This window comes from Dromiciops gliroides, chromosome 1 (genome assembly GCF_019393635.1).
Source record: "Dromiciops gliroides isolate mDroGli1 chromosome 1, mDroGli1.pri, whole genome shotgun sequence".
Classification (NCBI taxonomy): domain Eukaryota; kingdom Metazoa; phylum Chordata; class Mammalia; order Microbiotheria; family Microbiotheriidae; genus Dromiciops; species Dromiciops gliroides.
The window spans coordinates 603849160-603862691 of record NC_057861.1 but is presented as its reverse complement, the minus strand read 5'-3'; the positions used below and the strand labels follow the sequence as shown (position 1 = coordinate 603862691).

General features: G+C 37.6%; 1 protein-coding gene across 4 annotated transcripts in view; it reads left to right on the top strand.

Moving 5' to 3' along the window:
* The first annotated feature begins 814 nt into the window (after nucleotides 1-814).
* Nucleotides 815-13532, top strand: part of NTRK2 (neurotrophic receptor tyrosine kinase 2) — a 435747-nt gene continuing 423029 nt past the window's right edge. For all 4 annotated transcript variants that reach the window (XM_043987820.1, XM_043987811.1, XM_043987825.1 and 1 more), the window contains exon 1: nucleotides 815-1081. In XM_043987820.1, coding sequence (XP_043843755.1) covers nucleotides 870-1081 — 212 coding nt within the window. In that variant the 5' untranslated portion in view covers nucleotides 815-869. The remainder of the gene's footprint in view (nucleotides 1082-13532) is intronic.

The window sequence follows — 13532 nt, the reverse complement described above, 5'->3', positions numbered from 1 at the left end:
CGGCCGCCGGGGCTGCGCTGCGTGGGGCTCCGCTGCCCGGGCTCCCCGCTCCTTGAGCTGGCACCGCGGCCGCTGCGGATTTTGCAGCATCATCTGGGGGAGAGCCGTAGCGAAGCCGCTGCCGCCGCCTCCCGAGGCCGGAGCTCAGTTCTGCCCCAGCACCGCGTCCTCTCCACCCCGGCATGAAGTCGCTGAGGGGTGTCCCATGTTCTTTAATGTACCTGGGGCTGAGGGCTCCTGGGGATCCAGTCGCCTCTCCGTGGTCCACAGCGTGGGGGAGGGGGGTGGTGCAGGAGCATCCCCGCTGAGAGTGGCATCGGGTCTCCTTTCCCCCAGGGGTCGGGGCCACGACCCACCCCGAGGGGTGGCACTACGGGTTGGATGGAGTTGTGGGAGGGTGTATGTCCGTCACAGGCAACGTTGGTCCCCTTCTCCATCTCATCCGTGTATCTGTTTGCCTCACAGCCTCAAGGTGCTGCGGCCGTATCTCCCACCTCACATCCTCCTCCTCCTCAAGACTCAGCCCGGCTGTCTTCATCCCGGATTTGGCCCAGGCGGGAGCCCTCCAGGAGGGCAACCGAGTCCCCACCCACAGAGGGCGCGTGGATATGCAACAGCGGCAGCATCCCCAGTAGTGCCCCCTGTGAAGCGGCTCAAGATGCCCCAGCTGCTCCCGCCGCTTTGAGCAGTGCACACCGGGACCCGACAGACGCACAGAGTGCCGGGAGTAGAATTAAGAACGACCCCGTGGGAACAGGCCGGTTGGGGGCAGCAGGAGGCGCTTGGAGAGGGGGGCGGGGGGCGGGGTGGGGGGGTGTGTTTGGAGGGGTAGAAAACATTTGAGCTCTGGCTGGCTTCAGTGGCTAGGGATGTTGTCTTGGAAGAAGTGTCATGGACCGGGCATGGCGAGGCTCTTGGGCTTCTGCTGGTTGGTTCTGATTTTCTGGAGGGGCTCCCAGGCTTGCCCCACGTCCTGCACATGCAGTACCACTCGGATCTGGTGCAGCAATCCTTCTCCTGGTATCATGGCCTTTCCAAGGCTGGAACCAAACAGCCCTGACCCAGAGAACATCACTGAAATGTAAGTATCTGCTACTGACTATTCATTCCTTAGCCAACATACACCTTCCCTGCATTAACCTTCCCTCCTCCCCAAACCATAGGTAATCCTCTATTGGTGAACTGCATCCCAAACCTGAATCTGATTATTAGATCCATCTATCAATAAATCTATCAATGTTTTTAATTAGGGACATATCAGGAGAGTAGTGTTTTCCTTTTAAAAGGAGGTGTGTGGTTTTTAAAAAATCTACATCTCTGTACCATGCAACATATATTTTCAGTTTCAAAGACATTCATTTCGTATACAATATACAATACAATTAATTTTTTATACAATATGTACCTATGCATGACTTGGGTTTGAATTTCTTTTTCGGGTTGTCCTGTTAGCCTTTATAAGATAGCATGTGTATTGTGCAAAAAAAAAAAGTTAGAACAATTCTTTATAGAAAGGAGACCCCCAGGGGAAAAAAAAAAGAATTAACTTTCTGAAATCTGTTAAAAGAGGTTAGTATCCCTTCTTTGAGTTTTGGAGTTAACCAGTTTTCATATTTCATTTCCATAGATCAAATTTTGCCTTGGAGGTTGTGCCTAGGGACAATTTTGAAAATGATATGTAAGAGGAGAAGTTCTATGTATTGAAATGCACTTGCTCAAAAGGGAAAATGTGATAGTTGGAAGCCTAAAAGCCTTGTCTGATTTAATTTAGACTTGACTTCCCAGAGATATAATTTTGAGACCATTTAGATTATAAATCTTAATTGCCCATTGAACAATTTCCTGGGAATAAGTTGGATGATAAAACTGTGTTAGTGCATAGATGAATGTTGGTATAAGAACAGTGACACTGAAAATTTTCTAGCTTTTCAAATTCCATTGGGAAGCCAGATTATTTATGGCCACATCTCATTCAAGTTGTTCTGTCAGAAGTCATTGCTAAATTGTAATTGATCAATCTCTTCTACTACCCAGTCCTTGATCACCTCTGTTAGGTGCATAAATTCAAGATTTCACTAATTCCTTTTGGAATCTGCAATAGGATCTTTACCTCTACCTTTCTTTTGATTTTTAGACCAAAAATAGGATCTCCTGAGAGTAGGGTTTGGGCAGAGGCCTTCTCGTTGGTAGTATACATGAATATTTCATAAGGTAGTGGGATAGTCTTTGAATATCAGCACAGAGTTCTCCTAATTTTATTTTTCCTAGCTTGGCTGTTGCTTACTTCACATATTCTGTGGCGCCCTTATTCTAAGGCTCCATCAGAAAGCAAGGGAATTTTTGAGGCCTAATTTAGTTGAACTCAATGAGGGCCAAATGGGAAAGGTTACTTAATACATTAAGATCTCCATCTCCTTGACAAGTATAGTGGACCAGATATAGCTAGAAAAGAAGGATAGGTGGTCTAGCTATCCTATATATTGCTGATGCAGTAGAGTTTCTTGGTGTTAGTATAACATTCAGCATATATGTGCTTTACCAAAACAGTTAAATTTTTACTATTTCCTTCTCAGAAAGAGGAAAAAAGTATATACAACTTGAATATATAATTTTTTTCTTGATTATAAAGTTCATAGAAATACCTTTTCTCTCATGTTGGGAGATAAATATCTGACAAAGGAGAGAAGGCATGTTGAAAGATCTTGACCTTTAGTTAATTTTTTCAGCTCTTAATTGGAAAAAAAATAAAGGACAAGAAAGCTAAAAATTAAAAGAAATCTTAGCCTGTACTAGTCACAGCTGACCAATATTCTATATGCTTGATTTTTATTGGTATAGAAGTTCCCGAAATGAGTTCATATTTAAAACATTGTACCTTTTATCCACAATAGTAGTGTTTTTTTTTATTTTAAAGGATCTTCCTTTTAAACAAAGCTATCATCACTATTATCCATTCCACAGAAGCATATTGCTGATTGCTTTCTATGATTTATTTCCCTTTGGGTTTGTAAAAGCCTTTGAAATGCAGGGAAGTGGGGGTGGAATAGCAAGGACAGCATAGGCATAAAGACATAGGAAAGGAATTCTTTCTGTTCTATTGGTCAGGTCTGAGGCCTGGAAGTTTTGAAAATTGAGAGAGTTCCATTCTTTGATCTGCTTCCTGGTTTGGTATGACCTTGCCTCAATCAGTTAACCTCTTGCTGCCTTAGTTTCTTCGTCTGTATAACAGTTAATAATACTTCTTTGTAAAGTGCAATACAAAGTCATTTGAAACGTGCTACTCTTTGAAAGTTTAAAAAAACAACAACGCAGCACAGGAGGAGTTTTTCTGACCTTCAAAACTTGTACCATGTTACCTGGTTTTTCTTTTAACTGCCGGGCTCTTCATTTGGATGGTTTTTCATTTTTATCCCTCAGTGGATACCAGGTCTCATTATGTACCAAATGGCATTTCATTGACATGTTATTGAGAATCACTCTGGTATGCTCAAAATCATTTTTTTAAAAAAAGTCTCCCTTGTTTTTGCTGGTGCTGAAGTCTCACATTTGGCATTGTTGTTTGTGGCAGGAATACCAGGCAACAAAATGTGAGCAAACCCCTCCAAAATAAAAAACAACAACACTGTTTTAAAGTAGCAACTATTTTAGCACCTACAAATGGAAAGTAAGAGACCAAGTAAGTAGCCAATTCATCCTATTGCCCCAGAGTTTTTTAACAGATGAAAATGAAGAACATACACTTGTACACCTACAGATATGTTCAGTACATAGGATTTTATTTTGCTTCCGATGTATAGTTTGTAACCAGTTATTTCTTTTCCATTCAATGACTCCCTTTATGAACCCTTTTATGAAAACATCTTTCCTATTATCCTATGAACTTTCATACTATATTTTCAATTAATACTATGTAAATAACTTATAACACTTTAGGGAATAAAGTGGGGTGTGGTTCTTTTTGAGAGTGACTGATTCGATTGGATTTTCTTTCTTTTGTTAATAACCTAAACATGGACAGAAACTACAGGTATACCTCAATTTAAGAAATCCCAATATATAGATATTTAACATATACAAGAGAAAAAAAATCAAGCTCTCCTAGTTGACTTATTCAAACATTTTAATTTCAATTTTTTGAGTTTCATATTTTAAATAAAATATTTTGATTTACAGGAACATACCCTGCCACACAAAATAAAACATACCTGTACATCCAAATCTGCCTTAGATGGTATTATTATCGCAGTGTTAATCATTTCTAGAATATCATTGTAATATATAGAAATAAAGTAAAGGCTTTTGTTTGAACCTTTGAACCAGCCGCTTAAGACTTTTTAAAACTAAGAGCCTAAGTGCTTTGAAACAGACAAATACCCTTTGACTAAAGCTTTAAAATCTTGGGCAAAATGGTTCACAAAATAAAACAAACTACTAATTATCGATTCCAGGACTTCTTTGGAGAGAACTGCTTCTTTGCTAAACTTTGTATGCTGTTAATAGCAGATATTTTATAGCACCTTAAGATTTACATTGTGCTTTATATATATTATCTCATTTGAGTCTCACACCAACTTCATGAGGTAGGTGACTTGAGTATTATTATTCCCATTTTGCAGATGAAGAAACTGAGACTATAAAAAGTTGTGACTTGCTCATAGTTACTCAGTTAGTTTGTGTTGGAAGCAAGATTCAAACCAAAGTTTTTCTTGACTCCAAGTCTAGTAATCTTTCCACCAAATCAACTGCCCCTTATCAGACTAGATCAGTTTAAAATTTTGTTTTGAGACAAAAGGCCTACGATCTCTGCTTTCAGACTTCTTGTTTGTAGTTTATTCTTGGCCTAGGTTAGCAGCTCTAATGTTGTGTTGTGAATAGTTTGGCAAGTGCAATGAATTGTTTTTAGGAATGTAAAAAATTAAAAAAAAATACAGTAGATTTTTATGCTCAAGCATTTTTTTCAGATCTTCTCCTGAAGAGCCTAGAGTGCTGGATTGTGTATGATATACATTTCCAAACCGCAAAGTAAATTTCTAGTGTAGTTGCATAAACCTCTCCAGACTTGTTAGATAAATAAGGCAAGTCTAATTTCCATCATAACTAATTTAAGATGACTTATAAGCCTGTTGAAAAACATCTTGTCTCATCAGTAAATATATTGACAGTATAAAGCAGAATGTCTAACAGGTTTTGTGTGTGTGTGTTATTTCATATGACTGATCTTTGCTATATGGGGACTTTATTGTTTTTTGGGAAACAATTGTAAAGACCCCATGACCCTTTCCCTCTTTCCCCACCCTCCCAAATCTCCACGACTGGCTACACAGGAAAATGTTTGAGTCTTTTGCTGAAAGTGATACTTCCTCGTGGGAGTTAGGACTTATAGGGTAATAGAAAGCCCTGTATTATATATGGTTACAAGCAAGTAATGGAATGTTGAGACAATGTAAGGGACAACTCCCGAGAACTACCACAGTTCAAGGTCTGTCACTGTTTCTATCTCATAAACTTCTATTTGTAGCTGTTTCAATATCCATTTGTAATATTGTATTCTCAGCTAAAAGTTGTTGTCCCTTTCTGCCTAGAAACATTCCATAGACTCTCTTTACATTTAGGTTAGAGGAGTGTTAAAAGTTAAGGGTTTTTTTTGGGGGGGGTGGTTACAGGATTTTAGTCTTCCCCACATCTTCCTTACTTTCAAGCGCCTCGAATTTTACAGCTTATCTTTCCAACCAAAGAAGGCTGCATTAGTGACCATATTGAGTGATTCCAATCACTTTGTGGACCTTTTTTTTTTTTTCCTTCCCAGGCTACACTCACTGCCTCCTATCACTTTAATCCTCTTATAGTCTAACATCTCCAAGGATAGGCATTTGGGTATTGATTCCATTGTACCTGGAGCAATGTAGATTCCCAGTCACTCTTACAAATCTATGGGGCAGTTCTTGAAGATTATGTATTTGTAACTTTTCACTTGATGCTTTTCTGGGTTTGTGTAAGCGTCAGAAATCAAGGAATCCCCAAACTAAAAATGTTAGGGATTTGAGGACTTAGTAAGGCAGATGATTTTCTTTAGCTTTATATCTCACTGTGAATTCTTCATGAGAAGAGGCCCCATCATGCCCTTCTTTGTTTACTCATTGGGACGTAGTGAGGCCTGTAAAATATGTTAAGAGTAATGAAGGAATGAGGCAGGTAGATGACTCACTGTGGATAGAACACTGGGCCTGGAGTCAGGAAGACCTGAGTTCAAATCTAGATTCAGACACTCACTAGATATGTGACCTTGGGCAAATCATTTAATCTCTGTTTGCCTTAATGCACTGGCTAAGGAAATGTCAAAGCACTCCAATATCTTTGCCAAGAAAATTCCATGGACAGCATCAGCATACTATGGTCCATGTGGTCCTGAAGAGTCAGACAAATCTGAACAACAACAATGAAGGAATATCTGTGAAATAATCTGAAATCCTTTAGGATTTAAGAGACAGAAACATTCTTTACTCATATATATATATATATATACACATGTATGTACATATGTATTTGATTAGGAACTAGAGGTTTGTATACTAGTCTTGGCTCTACCACCAAAACCATTTTAATCATAGGACCATCAATTTGAAGCTGAAAGGAATCTCCAAAGTCATCTAGTCCAAACCTCTCATTTTACATATGAGGAAACTGAGGCCCAAAGAGATTAAGTGACTTCTTGATAGTCACACAGATAGTTAAAGTGACAGAGGTAGGATTTGAACCCGGGTCTTCTGGCTCTAAAACCCAGGGCAAATCACTTTACATCTCTGGGCCTCAGAATCTTCATCCATAAAATGAGAGAGTTAGTCTAGATCACTGGTTCCTAACATTTATTAGTATGAAAACTGATTTTAATGTCAACATTCCACAGACCTCCACATGATAGTTTGTTAAAAGCTAAATGAAGATAAAAATGCTTAAACTTGGTTTTATGTGTATGTATTCCTGCCCTTTGTTCCCCATGGAGTTTGTGGTCCTCATTATAGAAACCACTGAGTCCCTATGGTCCTTCTCAGTTTTATCATTTTATAATTCTTTGACTGTAAGTACTTTAGGGATCCTAAATGTGATTTCTACTATTTTATTGGTTCCTTTTCATGAAATACAGGGTGCCAACTCATATTTTAAACTCTATCCATGGTGCCACCGAACTGCTCTAAATAACCATTTATTTCTGAGCTTTATAAGTTAGTTGAACTAGCCTTCTTCACTTGGGTCCTCCTCCGTCAGGTAGAGCAAAACCAGCAGAACTCTTGGAAAATGTATAACAATACTATTAATACCCAATAGTTACTTAGCACTTTAAACCCTAACATTTCATTGCTTCATTATAGATATTTCAGAAACCTGACATTTTTGCCTTCTTTTTTTAAGCACTTTTGATGGTAATCTATAAAATGTGCTGTTGTTGTTGGTGGTGGTGGTGGAGTGTCCCAAAGATTTGTCCATGAATGTAGGTTATTTCATATTTTTATTAACAACTTGAAGGAAGGCATTAGATGATATACTCATAAATCTGTAGATGATACAAAACTGAGAGGGTTAGATAGAATGTTGGATGATGGGATCTATCTGGTTGGCCAAACCTAATAGAAAAATTTTATGGGGATAAATATAAAGACCTCTGCTTGGGTTCAAGGAATAAACTTCACGACAACGATGATAAATGAAGCGTGGTTAGGCAACAGAAAGAAAAAAGAAGGAAGGGGAAAGAAAGGAAGAAAGAAGGAAAGAAAGAAAAAGAAAGAAAGCAGTGAGGTGGTGCAGTGGATAAAATGTCATGCCTGAAGTCAGCTAGACTCATTTTTCTGAGTTAAAATCTGGCCTCAGACACTTACTAGCTGTGGGACCCCGGGAAATTCATTTAACCCTGTTTCCCTCAGTTTTTTCATCTATAAAATGATCTGGAGAAAGAAATGGCAAACCATTACAGTGTCCTTGTCAGGAAAACCCAACAGAGGTCATGAAGAGTTGGACATGATCACACACAGTGTACATATGCATATATATATATATACATACACAGACACATAAGTGTGTCTATGCATGTACATATGTACATACATGCAACATATATATGGATTATGGTGGTTTGTAGCAGTGTGCATTGTGTCTAAAATAAGAGAAGTGATAAATCCATTGTACTCTGCCTTGCTCGACTACTATTGCAATATAGTATTTGCTTTTGAGGACCACATTTTAGGAGAGATGGTGACGAGCTGGGCAATGACTAGGATGAAAAGGAGCTTTAACTCCATGCCATAAGAAAATTGGTTGAAGGAAGTGATTACGAAGGTTTATCTTAGAGATGAGATACTAGTGGGATATTATTCTGTTTAACTTTAGAGGGTAGAGCTAGTTGCAGTAAGCTAGTTGCTAGTTTCAAAGAAACAAATTTAGGCTAGATATAAATAAAACTTTCCAACAAATTGAGGTATCCAAAAATTGAAGGGGCTACTTGGGAAGTTATGGATTTTTTGCCATTTGAGATTTTTCAAGTAGAGACTATGGATATAGAGTGGATTTTTACTTAGACACAGTTTGGAAATGGTTGCATTCTGAATTTGGATTCTGGGAGATGAGTTTAATATTGCTTCTGACACTAAGCTATCTGATCCTGGGTAGGTCACAGAATCATGCATAGATTCATTGATTTTTATCAGGAAGCAACCTTACAGTCAACAAAACAAGCATTTATTAAGTGCCTCATGTGGGCCAGGTACCATCCTAAGTATTTAATTGTCATTTAGTCCATATAAATTTTACAGATAAGGATACTTGAGGTCCTAAGAGATTAAGTTATTTCCTTAAAGTCAAGAGTAGTAAAGCTAAGTAAGGGCTTTGATTCTAAGGTCCCTTGGTTTCCAAATCTAGCACTTTTCCTATTGTCCCATGCCAGCCTCTTAACTTCTTTGAGCTTCAGTTTCCTCATTTTGGAATAAAGACTTGGAATGACACCTGCACAATCTAGTTCATAGGACTGTTATATAGACCCAATGAGATTATGGATGTCAAACGCTTTGCAAACCTTCAAATGCTGTATGAGTGTCATTATCATTACCATCATACTTCTCATTTTCTGTTTGATATAAGTCATATAGGAATAGTCTTGGGATACGTTGTGATGTTACTATCATTCTTCTATTTAATGGTTTGTGGACACTTGTACAGATAGACAAAAAGACCATTTTTTTTTAATTGAATAAAAGTAATTAGATGTAAGCTTATTTTCTATAGACTCACTGAAAGTATCCTCAGAACCACTGCAGTAACAAATAGGATGAAAGGGATGAGATGTATTTCATCTGGTTCCTACGTGATTTTGATTTCTTCTGCTAGGTCTTTATGCTTTAAGAGTTTTTCATTCCATGTAGCTTGGATATTATGAGTACTTGTTGTGGTGACATCTATAAAATATTGCTCTGAAACTTTTATGAATAAATGTTATATTCAGGTGACTACAGGAAGCAGTTTTGTCTGTGAAAATACTCTATTCTAGTAGAGTTTACTTGTTGAATCTTTGGTTTTTGTTTTTGTTTTTGTTTTTTGTTTTTTGGTGAGGCAATTGGGGTTAAGTGATTTGCTCAGGGTCACACAGCTAGTAAGTGTTAAGTGTCTGAGGCCGGATTTGAACTCAGGTACTCCTGAATCCAGGGCCAGTGCTCTATCCACTGCGCCACCTAGCTGCTCCCTTGTTGAATCTTAAGAATATTTTAATGTCTATATTTGTAGTACAGATATTTGTCATCTGTTAATTTATGAAAGATAATGAGCTTCTGATGCATAATAACATTTTTGTTTTTGCATTCTCTGAGGCTCCTTCTGCCTATAAATTTCTGTGTGATTCCACTGTTTTTAAATTCAATGATGTTCTAGGGACCTATTCAAATACTTAGGATAGAGGTTCTTAACCTGGGAGTCCATTACCTTTTTTTAAAAATATATTTTGCTAACTATTTCAATAAGATGGTTTCCTTTGAAATCCTATGTGTTTTAATTTATGCATTTAAAAATCTTATTCTGGGGCAGCTAGATGGCACAGTGGATAGAGCACCGGCCCTGGAGTCAGGAGTACCTGAGTTCAAATCCGGCCTCAGACACTTAATGCTTACTAGCTGTGTGACCCTGGGCAAGTCACTTAACCCCAATTGCCTCACTAAAAAAAAATCTTATTCTGAGAAGGCATTGATATATTTCACCAGACCACAAAAGGTTTCTGTGATACAAAAAATGTATATCATATTACCTGAATTCCTCTGGTATTTCATTTTCCTGGACAGGTGGTCAATAGTATATGCCAATGACATTAATTTTTTTTTTTGAGGCAATCAGGGTTGAGTGACTTGCCCAGGGTCACACAGCTAGTAAGTATCTGAAGCTGGATTTGAAATAAGGTCCTCTTGACTTCAGGGCCAGTACTCTATACACAGTACCATCTAGCTACCCCACCAGTGGGTTATTTCTTCTGATTCTACCCCCATTGATTTTTTACCCATATTCTCTCCGTTGTGCTTCCCCATTCCCTGGTTCCTGGATTTCCTCACATGAAGTAAATTTCTTTATATACAATGGCATGTTGCTCACTTCACTCCACCTGACCTCACTTCTTTTGCCTATTTTGTTTTGAAAAAAAAAATGTTCCTTTAAATACTGCATTCTCTCCTAGAATCATATTCTAGTCAGGGATATCAACCAACCAAAATTCAGAAGTACTTAAGAAATCATGTTTGCCTTATTTCGTTAGGCTTTTTAGTTCATCTTGTTTGTTAATTATATATATTTTCATTTTTGTATTGGTATATAAAGCTATGGGTTTCCAACTGGTATTTTTTATAGATTTTCTTTTGTGAACATTTGGGTACCTCAAATGCTATGTTTCACATATTGTAGTTACTCTCTGTGGTTGGTGAATATCCAGTGGTGTACAAATTAAGTGAAACAGGGGGCAGCTAGGTAGTTCAGTGGATAAAGCACTGGCTCTGGATTCAGGAGGACCTGAGTTCAAATCTGGCCTCAGACACTTGACACTAGCTGTGTGACCCTGGGTAAGTCACTTAACCCTCATTGCCCTGCCCCCCCCCAAAGAAAACAAATTAAGTGATACATAGTCAAATAATTAAATTTATTGACATAGTATAAAACTTATACTTTTTTACATCTTAAAAACTTTAAATAGGCAATATATGCTTCTTTTTTGGTGATTACCTGTCTTACAGGACTTGGCATTGAGTTCATAAGATTTTGACACAATCTTTAATTCTTTATGTGAAACCACTTTCATAACATTATTGGTTATTAATATTGATCATACCTTTTACAAGGATATTATTTTTTCAGGGCTTCTTTTTTATTATAATAAAAGTATTTTATTGTTTTCCAGTTACATGTAGAGATAGTTTTTAGCATTTGTTTTTATAAGATTTCTAATTTCAAATTTTTCTTCTTCCCTCTCCTCTCTCCCCCTCCCCAAGACAGCAGGTAATCCGATATAGGTTATATATGTACAATAACATTAAACATATCTCTGCATTAGTCATGTTATAAGAGAAGAATAAAAGCAAAAGCACCAAAAACAAAAGAAATAGTATATGGTTCAATCCACATCCATATTCCACAGTTCTTTTTTTCCCTGGATTTGGAGAGCCAAGGATATTAATTTAAAAGGATATAAATTTTTTTTTAATTTTAAAGAGGATATCAATTATACCTTTTATAAACAGACTAGCCCTTAGTTATAGCCCATAGGTTTTCAGGGGTTTAAATCCAGTGAGTTCATAGGCCATTGCAGAATGTTTGTCTTCATCTCTTGGTATGCTTCTTAACTTTTTGTGACATTGGTATAATGTGTTGTGCTATTCCATCTCCATTTGGGAATTTCTATAATTCTGAAACAATTCTGCTTCTCAATATGTCAATATGTATATCAGAGTTCATCATTCCCTCAGTGCATAAAAGACTTCTCCCCACTGAGTAAAAAAAATAAAGTAAAAGTGAAAGTAAAAAGAAAATCCCTAAAACATTTAAAGGGAAGATTAATATTAGCTAACATTTCTATAGCTATTACTATGTGTCAGATACTATGCTAAGCACTTTATCATTATTATGGCATTTGATTCTACCAAAAATCCTGGCTGGTATTATTATCCCCATTTTAAAGATGGGAAAGCCTAGAGGTTAAGTGACTTGATCAGCTTCACACAGCTAATAAATGTCTAAGAATAGATTTAAACTCAGATCTTTCTGATTCTGGGCTTGGTACTCTCTCCTTTGCAATACCTAGCTGCCTGATGAAGATGCTCAGATCTTATAGGCTAATATAGACTTCTGACTACAGTTTTGGTAGATAGATCCTTGACTAAAAAATTAAATTTTGTAACTAAAAAGTGCCTTTCCCCAAATCTTAGTGCTCTAGTCTTAGTATTGTCTTGCTCATGACAAGATTTTTTTCTTCATAACTATGGTTAGTTGCTGTTCTTTTTACTGGTCTCATTCTAATTTCAAGAAGTGTATACTATGCTGAAGAGCAATCAATAATAATGCCTCCAATTGCCAGGTCCCTCAGAAGATTTTTGCTTGTTTCCTGAGGATAATCAAGCCATTTCACAGCAATAGTTAGTTATTTCTTGGTGTTATTTTTCATTTCAACCATACTTTCATTTATGGTTCAGTGTGACTTATCTTGTTTCTTCGCTGGCTTGAATAACATTATTGGTTATTAATATTAATTGTACTTTCTACAACACTAAGCTTCCCCACACAAAGAAGTCATTGTGCTATCTCTAACAGTTATTGAAGTGTGCTCTTTATGAACTACAATTTTTCTTTTTTTTTTAGTGAGGCAATTGGGGTTAAGTGACTTTCCCAGGGCCACACAGCTAGTAAGTGTTAAGTGTCTGAGGCCGGATTTGAACTCAGGTCCTCCTGACTCCAGGGCCGGTGCTCTCTCCACTGCGCCATCTAGCTGCCCCATGAACTACAATTTTTAAACCGTTCCTAAGAGTAATATTTATTCTTAAAAACCACCAAATTCATGAAGCAACAAAACAGAGTGCTGTAACATGTATGTATAGTACAGAATCCACCATTCATCTGATCTTATTTTACTTGGTAAAGATCAAATTTCTGTCATCCTAATGTCAGAAAAAGCAAACACATATGATAAGTGCGCTCACAATAGAAACTCACGTGAAAATCATTGCTTGTTCCAGGTATTTTACGTACCATGTCAAATATAAGATATCTCTTCCCTTTCCTTTTCAGTTCCTTATAACTGAATCCAATGACTTCTTCCCCTTTTCTCATAATTTTGAACTCTCTGCATTATTTGACTCTCCTCCTTCCTTCTTGATACCCTCTCTACTGTTAGATTCTTTGAGACACTGTGCTCTTAAGGTTTTCTTCCTGTCTTTCTCCTCGTCTTACTTCTCTTTCTCGCTCACTTTTTTGAAGAAATGAAAGACCATGCATGTGAATATTGCACAAACTAACAGAGTTGGTTG